At 48.9% G+C, this 9935-nt stretch overlaps 1 protein-coding gene across 1 annotated transcript in view; it reads right to left on the bottom strand.

Moving 5' to 3' along the window:
- Fam189a1 (family with sequence similarity 189 member A1) overlaps positions 1–9935 on the bottom strand; it is a 385760-nt gene that overhangs the window by 12197 nt on the left and 363628 nt on the right. The window contains exons 6-7 of the mRNA XM_028776704.1: positions 6236–6396; positions 5264–5399 (exon numbers count right to left, since the gene is read on the bottom strand). Of these exons, the coding sequence (XP_028632537.1) occupies positions 5264–5399; positions 6236–6396 (297 nt within the window). The remainder of the gene's footprint in view (positions 1–5263; positions 5400–6235; positions 6397–9935) is intronic.

Raw genomic sequence — 9935 nt, 5'->3', positions numbered from 1 at the left:
ACATCTGTGAGGAGGGAGGACATCTGTGAGGAGGGAGGACATCTGTGGGGAGGGAGGACATCTGTGAGGAGGGAGGACATCTGTGGGGAGGGAGGACATCTGTGAGGAGGGAAGACATCTGTGAGGAGGGAGAACATCTGTGGGGAGGGAGGATATCTGTTGGGAGGGAGGACATCTGTGAGGAGGGAGGACATCTGTGGGGAGGGAGGACATCTGTGAGGAGGGAGGACATCTGTGGGGAGGGAGGACATCTGTGGGGAGGGAGGACATCTGTGAGGAGGGAAGACATTTGTGAGGAGGGAGGACATCTGTGGGGAGGGAGGACATCTGTGAGAAGGGAGACATTTATGATATGGAATCTAAGTTGAGTTCATCCATAAAAGCTCATGATCAGGGATCCTGGCTGGAAGAGGGGTGTTAGGATTGTGAGAGACAAGTTTCCTACATAACTTGTCCAGGGATCTCCAAAGCATGTGGGACTGTAGCCCTTTTAGTGAGAAAGGCTGCCATAGTCTTGGGCATGTGAACGCTTGGGTCTCCAGTTGGTGACACTGTTTGGGGAAGTTTAAGACGTGTCGCCTTGCTGGAGGAAGTACATCACTGGGGGCAAGCTTTGAAGAGGAAACTGATTGAATGCTGCTACTTCTAGCCCGCCCCTCTCTCTCTCATTCTGTCTCGCTCTAATTTCTGCTTGCAGTTCAAGATGTGAGCCTTCAACTTGCCCCTTCAGCTGCCCTGCCTGCTGCCTCCCTGCCACTGGAGCTCATCCCTCTAGAACTGTATGCTACAAAAACCTTGGGTCTTCAAGCTGGCCCTGTCGTCATGTGTTGTCAAAGCAGCAGAGAAGCAAACTAAGAAAGGGACTGAACCTGGGACCTGCTAGTTCTGAGATGCTACTTGGACCAGTCATTGTAACTGAAAGACCAATTGGAATTTAGGCAGATCCGCTCTGTGGTGAGCCCTGCATGGGGATTCTGCCCCGTTTGTGTGATGTGTTTCTCACTCCTGGATAAGATCAACCATGAGTGCCAGATTTATGAAAAGCCACTGTTTGGGGGCAAAACAGTGATCAGCTGTTGTGGAGAATGAAAGCTTTATACACTCAAGGTCATCTTTGAAACACTGGATTGCCAGTTTTAAAACACTGACGTCATTTCCTTTGGACATATATTGTATAAGAGCCGACACTGGCAATACCATGTCTGCCCAGCTCCTTTCTCATAACTTCTAGTATCACAATAGGCTTCCTTTCCTAGCCATACTGCTACCCAGTCTGAATTCCTCAAGTACTTCCTGGTCGGGTCAACCTAGACACTGAATTTGTCAAGGGCACTTCTATAATTGGATAGGCCAGGTCAGAAAACCTTCCCTGAAGCAATTTTGCTGACCTCAGGTACCTGGAGCTCTAAAGCATACTTTGCCTAACCCCTACTCTGCCTCTGTATGGTGTGCTCTCTACCGGGGTGACCTTCCTTGTCTTCCACATGCCTGGGCCCTACCCAGATGGGCAGGTACAATTCACCACTAAAGTCCCAGAGAAGGTGAACTGTCCCTGTCCTGCTATCCCATGGATTGTTAATCCCACAAGGGAGTAGATTCATGGTTTTATATCTTGTGGCTACAAAGCAGCTGTGGTGGTCCCTGGAGTGTGAGTTAGTGTCTAGTCAGGATTTCTAGTGAGAAAATCTCAGTAACTTTGCTGCCACTGCTGGTGATTCGCCTCTGTGACCTCCTGAGGGGCACAGCCTGGAGCCGTGGGGAAGAATGGCCTCCATACCTAAGCCAGAAGGGAGTTTGTGCTAATCAAGGAAGGGAAGAAGTCTGAATGAGCACCCTCAGTTAAAAGAGTAAAAATATCCTCTCAGGTGCACACTGGGCATCTCAAATATTCTGGAGGCTGAAGAAGCCAGGCATTCAGGGCCAGCCTGGACAACATAGAACACGACCTTGCATCAGAAAAGAAAAGAAGAGAAGAGAAAAGAAAAGAAAAGAAAAGAAAAGAAGAAAAGAAAAGAAAAGAAAAGAAAAGAAAAGAAAAGAAAAGAGATCTTCCCAATGCTGCCATCTCCCACTCCCCTTCATCGTGTGTTGCTGTGACGTTATATCCCTCTGCCTAGTTTGCCTTGCCCTAACCAGCGCTGCCAGGCAACTTATACATCCTTTGTCTTGCAAGGGCAAGCAATTAACCTACCCCCCCTCACCCAGAGAAGACTCTCATGCTGTGAAAGGGGCAGCTCCTCGATATCTGGTCAAGGGAGAGGGACTCCCCCTGGAGGAGGGGGCAGGTGGCTGGCGCATCTTTCCCTCTGTGGATGGTAATGGATTTCACTCACTTCTGGACTCCCAGAGATGTCTGTGGAGTTGAAAAGTGCTCTGAGACCTGAGCATCAAAGAAAACTGGCCAGGGGGCTGCAGGCCCTTAATCACCAGATGTGTCCCTGCTACATAGGTGGTCTGGAGAGGGGGCCATGGGACATGTTACACACTTACCTGGCCTGTTCCATAGCAGATTGAGCTTATGTCAGTACCCGGAGGTGGCAGGTTTCTGAGCTAACATAAGCTAACATGACACAGCTTTGACTTTCAGCCCTTCTTACCCAAGTTCTCTGAGAGAAATCACGGAAAAGAGAATTTTTTTCACTGGCTTAACAGTGTCATATTGATCTCAGAACCATATAGTAACCTGAAGTATATTGTGTTTTTCAGGGAAAAAGAAAATTGTTGATAAAACATGAAACCATACCCTTCTAGTGTGTAGTGGGGGGGGGCACGAAATGTCACACTCAAAGTCTGAAGTTACTGTCTACACCTGCACTCAAGGGTCTTATAAGTCTTGCTGGGAAGCAAAAGCTCTACAGTGTCCACAGGAAGGGGTCCACTGAATCACGATCTGTCCATATAAGCTCTGACAGTGTCCACGGGGAGAGGTCCATGGAATCACGATCGGTCCACATAGCCCTCTCTTATGAAAACCCAAGTACCACCTCACAAAGGGAAGCCAAGAAGTATCTTCATAGCAGGAAACTGGAATTCTACAATAGCAGCAAGAAGGCTTGCTGAGTAGTGGGAGTGGCGGAGCCTCCCAACCAAGGTAGCACTGAAGTCACATACTACAGACATGGCTTCTAGGTCCCCACTTCCCAGGATGGACCTGTCCAGTTGTATCTTGACTTCCTAGGGTCTGCTATCCATGGAGGACCTTGCTCTGGTCCCTCCGTACCTTCCTCTGGGTCCTGCCTGTGGGTTTGGTGATGCTGCCCCCTTCTGGGCCTTGTACCACATTTACCTCTAAGGTCCGTCCTGTTCTCATCCCTTCACCACAAGTCTTCCCACAGTGGTCTACTCCAGTTCTCAAAGTCCCAGTAACAGCAGGAGCTGGGACCTGTTAGGGATGCAAATTCCTCACTCAGCCTTCTTCCCTAACCAATCACTGACTTAGAAATCCTGGGAATGGACCCAACACTGGGATTCAATTGCCAAGGCTTTGTGGGAACGTGATGTTCACTGGCATCTACCATCCACGGCACACTTCCTCACATCACCAAATCTGAGCTTTCAGATCTTCCCTGGATGCCCAAATACAAGCTAGGAGCTCCGAAGAGCTAAAACTTGTCATCACAACCAAGGTCTTCACGGCTATTTTTGTCATAAATGGAAAGATAGGCCTCCTTGCTTAGTCAGAGGTTCTTGCCCAGCATAGGAAGTCTAGGAAAATGGCTGTCCAAGCTGAGAGACTGCAGGGTCCCACTTTCCCTTATCACTAAGCTGCTTCACCTCTCAGGCAAGTTCCTACACCATGACTTTTACCATGCACACAAAAAGAGGCCAAGATCCTGTGTGTGGAGCTGCTGTCTGCAACCACTGAGCCACTCAGCACATTTCAGGGCTGGAGTGGACACACAATTGTCACTCAAAGAACCTCTGGTTGTGTCTGGGCAGGTGGGATTCACCAGGCTGGACCAGGACTAAGGGAGAATCCCCTGTGGTAAGTGTTTCTTTTTTCCTGTGATGCTAACAGCCTGAAGACACTGTCTATGCTTCCCACTGTTCACAGAGTGCATGCACCACACTGCCTTTCCTGGTCCCCTGACTCAGCCCACAGAAAGTGATGCTCCCATGTGGCTGTAGTTATCTTTGAGGCTTATGAGGTTGAACCTGTTCAGTGGATAGGCAACACTCCATCCACAGAGCTTCTTCATGGAATCCATTTCCTGTCAGTGGCTGAGATAAACACCAGCAATGCCAACTCTCCTCCACCCCTGCAGGTCATTGGGATGTCCAAGGTGCAGGATGAGAGGTGACGTCAGAAAGGCTGAGCCTTGCGCTGGGAGTTAGCAGCATGCAGGAGTTAGCAGGGGTGCAGGGAAAAGAGTTTGGACTTACCTGGAATGACCTGTAGACCCTCCATGTTGTGGTGCTATACAACTCTGGCTTGTGCTTGAGGCCAGCTCTTAGCACATACCACCTGTGCTTCCTGACTGTGTGCCTACCTCTGCCTCATTCCCTACTTCCACTTAAGATCTCCCTGGCCCTGCCCCATGATCTCACCTCTCTACCCCACTCAATAAACACAACAACAATAATGGCCAAAATAAAAAGGCTGCCAAAATGTACCCAGAGACATCTTCTGAATGCAGTATTATTCTGTTCCCATCAGCACTCTTCCTTCTCCATGTGCTTGATACTGACGTGATTTTGTTTTCCCTCATCATTTTTCAGACGACGTAACCAAAGCTCTACGGACATATTCAAAGTACCTGCTGATGGCTGAAACCATGAAGCAGTGGGAGCCCCCGGTATGCACAGCTCAGAGAAAGTCCCAGATACCTGGCAATAGAGGTACATTCCTGGCCTAGGGCTGACTGGCTTCTTACAGATCCATTAAACTATGTCTATAACAATGGCCAAGGCAGGCCTTGGTCCACTAAGTCCTCAGTCCACAAGCTCAGCTCTTCCTGCTCTGGCCCTGGGTTAGAAGCTGTCCCAGTGCCTTCTGTACCATCTCCTGACAACACTGGGCAGCATGGAAGGCGGACACATCTGAGTTGGGCTATGTGTCCTGCTGCCGGGATTAAGCTGCATATCTAAAGTGCAAGTTTACATATATTGATTCTAGGCTGTAGAATCAGCATCCTAAAGTCTATGCAAGGCACACATATGCTACATGAAGAGGCTTCAACATAGGCAGCCACTGATGACACTGAGGGCAGGCCAGGGAGCAGGGCATACAGAGGAACTAGCCTAGTAAGGGCCTGGGCCTCACCTGACTGGCGGGTGTCTGACCCACCACGGCCTCATATGGTGGGGGCAGCTCAGCAGGGTACAGCATGCCAGGACTGTTGATGGCAACATCATACAGAGTGCTGAACGGTGAGGAAGCGAAGTCCAGATGGAGACCCCTAGAAAACAGAATAGTCATCCCCTTCATCTCCTGGGGATGGAGCACCATGCCTGACATGAGATACTCATCCCCTGAGGAGCACAGTGTCTGATATTACATGGCCATCCCCTGAGGATGGGGCACAGTGTCCAGCATTTCTTTCCAGTGTTGACTGTGATCAGCTTGTCATGTTGAGAAATAAAAGCCTGGATGCCTGAGCAGGTCTAACTGTTTCCTTTCTTCTGGAAAGATCTCCAGATTTTATTAAACACTTCAGCTCTGTCATTTACAATTTAAATAATGATAACGCTGATGAAATTTCTAATTAATGTTCCACGCTCTGTGATGACTGTCAATCAGGAGCAGCGTTGCACATGTAAGAATATTTAAGAGCTCACTGTTGGCCTGTGATATCATTCAGGTGACACTGCAAAGGCACACAACAGAGATCTTCTATTCAAGTCAGACCAAGTGATGCTTACCTGTAATTCTAGTACTTAACTGAGTATGTGACAATACACTGAGACAAGAGCATGTTAACTATGAGGCCATTTGGGGCTACATAGAGATATCAAAGCCACCCTGGGGGGGGGGCGCTGTATAATGAGGCTCTGTCTCTAACAATAACAAAATAAAACCATTACCGCCAAAACCCCAATGAACAAATAATAAGGAAAGGAATATTCTTTTTGCTGTACTTCTAGGTCACAGCTCCTTTCTTCATTTCCTGTCCTTATGAGGCATGTTTCTGTATGGGCTCTTACTCTATCCCCTTCCATACCTCCTTCCAAAGATGCTCCTGTCTTCCTCCCTCTCGAGCATCATGGGACTCAGGACACTGAATGGAAGACTGACCTGTGGGCCTCTGCTGTAGGTGTACAGGTGTACTCCGGAGGGTAGTAGGGTGGAGGCGGGAGGGGGGCAATAAACTCATCAAAGTCCAGAGTCTGGTGGAGAATGGTGCCGTGGGGAGTCACACAGGCAGCATTGGCGGAGTGAGACCTCTGTGGGAAGAACTGGAAAGCACAGAGAAGCAGCGTTATCCCAGGTCTGGTATGGCTGGCGGCTAATGGAGCTAACTGCACACACTTCACTTTTCATGGTAAAATGCCTAGTTTAACCCGCCCAGTCATGACCACTAAACACATACTTTACAAAGGACAGCTCTGAGACAACCACCTTGGAAGCCCCCCTCCGTTCTGCTTCCCATTGGGAAACCTCATTCCTGTGACTGTAATGCTTAAACACTGCAGCTAAAGGATGCCTGCCACGCATGCTTCAGAACAGTGCTGTATGAGAAAAGGCTACACATGGAACATGCCCACTCAGCAAGTTCCTATCATGAAGTTCCTATCATGTGCCGATCACTCGCCACATGCCCCATACGCAAGTCCCCTTCCGAACCCTGCAAAGTACTTCAGGCCTGCATTGTGAGCCTGGCGTGGCTCACACACTTTGTAGGACATTGTTCTAAAGGTGGAGAATGTTACCCGTGAGCTCCGGAATATTCTGTGGGGCAATCATTCACACTGGATGCCACTTAAAAAATATCAAGGGGGACATACTTTAATAAAATGAGTGCCTGGATCTCTGTGTCAACTAATACTTGTTCCTCTTTCCACCCTTGGGTCACTCCTGCCAGAGATTACCTGTTCCACAGAAATGCCCTGAGACACTATTTCATCTATAGGTGTGAAATGAGCCACACTGCATGGGCTCTGGGCCTTCCCATAGCATGTCAGTGAAGTAAGAGGAAAGAAACAAAGAGTCACTTGTACACAGCTAAGCACAAGAGCTTCCTAATCAGTGTGGAAATGTGGGGGGTGCGGGAGGGGGGTCTGCATTCATGAAGTAGATGATATCTAAATGGACCATCAAAGACTGGCGGCGTAGCAAAGGCTGGGGCTGCAGGGCAGCATCCAGACTCAAAAACGGGTGACCAGTGAACGATGTGTTTCAGAAGAGCAAAACAATAAGGAGCTAGTCAATTTTAATTCTGGGGATATCCAGGAGGCAGTGGAGATGGTAGGACTGTGTGGAATGGAGTGCCATGGGGTGGCAGGGATAGGGTGGGCTGCTGCAGACCCAGGAGCAGGCCGTGGGAGGATTTCAGTATTAGCAGGGGTGAGTCCAGGCTTCAGAATATGATCAAATGCAGAGAAATCAGTGTGCTGTGGGCTGTTGGCTACGCCTAAATGCGGGATGGATTGGATTAAAAATGGCCGCCACCAGCCTTCCCAACACATAGCACGTTTCCTGCCCTTTCACCTGGTCTGGTTCATTGCTGCTTCTTTAATTGTTGGAAATCAGTGGGGGGTTGGTGGCTGTGAGTGGGTTGGATGTGTGCTGTCATCCTCTGGCTCAGAAGCTGTTAAATCTTCTGCCTGTTCCACAATATAGTTTCACAACAGCATCACGGCGAGGGGAGCACGAATGTTCTTATAAGGTCTGGTAAGGAAATATTTTGAATTAGCCTCTACCAGAAATTAGAAGAATCGGCAAGAGTATACTCAAGCAAAACTAATGAAATGCAAAAACACCTGACAATAGAGGCCTGACAAAGGTTAAAAGACTGCATCCACTCTGAGCATAATTGCCTTTCTTGGGTGTGCTGGCCCCATCTCTACAGAAACTTCCAGAGTCCTGTCAAGTGGAGTCTTTTCCTAGGCTTTTTGCCTTTCCCAAAATGAAGCTTGCCGGTCTCACAAGATTCTCTCCTTTCCACTCATAGTGTGTGTCCAGTGAGGACAGGGTCTACGTTACAGTTCAAGGTGAGCTTTGCCTTCTGCTCTGAGATGCTGGGGCTCAAAGTTGACTGACTACATTTCCCAGGCTCCCTGGCCAATGGTCTCATTTTAGGACCTACCCATAGCAGCTGCTAGAGAGTCTAACAGGTAGCCTCAGGACCAGAATTAAGGCAGTCTTGGCTCTTCTATTCCCTAACTCTAAGTGGATAGTGGGGCCCATGTAAAAAGCACCTTTCTGTGTTCCTTCACCCTCACAAGCCTGGATTACCAACTGTCAGAAACACAACTGGTGGTTACTTCTCCCCCAACTGTGGTGATCTGCATGAGAAAGGCCCTCATATATTCAACCACAAATTTGAATACTTAGTTGGTGGAACTGTTTGGGAAGGATTAGGAGGTGTGCCCTTGCTGGGTGTCAATGGTGGCAGGCTTTGAGGTTTCAAGACTCCCTCCCCACTTCCAGTTATCTCTGTCTGCCTCCTGTTAGTGCCTTGAGATGTGAGCTCTCATCTCAACTGTCCTGCCACCATATCACCGTATCTCCAGTCTACTGCCATGCACTGCAAATCTCCGGAACTATAAGCCCCACAAGATGCTTTCCTTTATAAGTTGCCTTTGTCATGGTGCTTTAATCACAGCAACAGAAAAGTATGACTACATCGACTGTCAAGTTGTCTGTGTTTTACTGCCTTACTCTTTCCTAAATGGGGCACAGCACATGCTCAGCCAGTGTCAGCTGAGGGAATGGGTAGACACTTCTCTGCTGTGGTGGGACCCTTGCTCTCCTGTCCCCAGAAGAAACCGATGGGGCAGCTCAGTCTCTGCTTCTGGGATGCAGCCCCCATCTTGTGCAGGAGCTATTTTTAAAGCAGCCCAGATGAGCTCATGCTGTTGGAAAAAAAAAATCTTTTACCACCAGGGCTCTTCACACGGAATCCCATCCAGTTTCCAGCTTCCTTCCAGCCGGTGCCAAACACCCACTGCTTTGAACAAGGTCTGCTCAACCGTCCTTCATACCACACGTGCTTTGTTTCCTCTTTCTAGCAACCTAGCTTCTTCTCACTGGCAAGCTGCCAGGCCTCCTTCAGGACCAGACAGAACACTGGTGACTGGGAGGTCTGTCTTCCAGCCCACATCCTCCCTACTCAGACTCCCTGCTCTGGGGCCCCATGTCTACAACAACATGGTCAGGTATAAAGCGTGATTCTACATCTCCTAGAGAGGGTAAGAAATGGGCTCTAAGTCATCTCTTCTGTCCTGGCTGGTTCTGTCTTCCCTGGTCTAAACTAGATGGACACCAGTACACTTGTGTGTGAAAGATGGCTGAGGTATTTACAGTTACACCCTGGGTTTGTCACTCATACACTAACAATGTGCATCTGAGACCCTATGTCCTGCTGGTTATGGGGAGGGAAGCTTCTTCCAGGAACACAAGTCCCTGAAAACAAGAGGAACTGTGAACACAGTAACTTGGCACTAGGCAGCTTTCAAAGGCCTACAACATAAAGCTCCTAAAGTTGGCTCAGCCCACACAGCCTAGCTTCTACAGTCTGGAGGAGACCATGAAGAAGTTAATGGACCTCAAACTATGAGGCAATTGCCTGGTCTGCAGACACTGGCCAACCACGGAGGCACACGTGACTCCTGGCACCTTACTGACCTATCAGTCTCAGGCCTTTTCTTGGTGCCACCAGGATTATAGTATAAAATGCCATCCTCCATCAAAGCATCAAAAGGCTCCCACAGAAGCCTCTGTCATAGTCTCTCTCTCTCTCTCTCTCTCTCTCTCTCTCTCTCTCTCTCTCTCT

The sequence above is a fragment of the Grammomys surdaster genome, unplaced genomic scaffold, assembly GCF_004785775.1.
Source record: "Grammomys surdaster isolate TR1022 unplaced genomic scaffold, NIH_TR_1.0 271, whole genome shotgun sequence".
Taxonomy (NCBI): domain Eukaryota; kingdom Metazoa; phylum Chordata; class Mammalia; order Rodentia; family Muridae; genus Grammomys; species Grammomys surdaster.
This window is presented reverse-complemented; position numbering and strand designations above follow the sequence as displayed.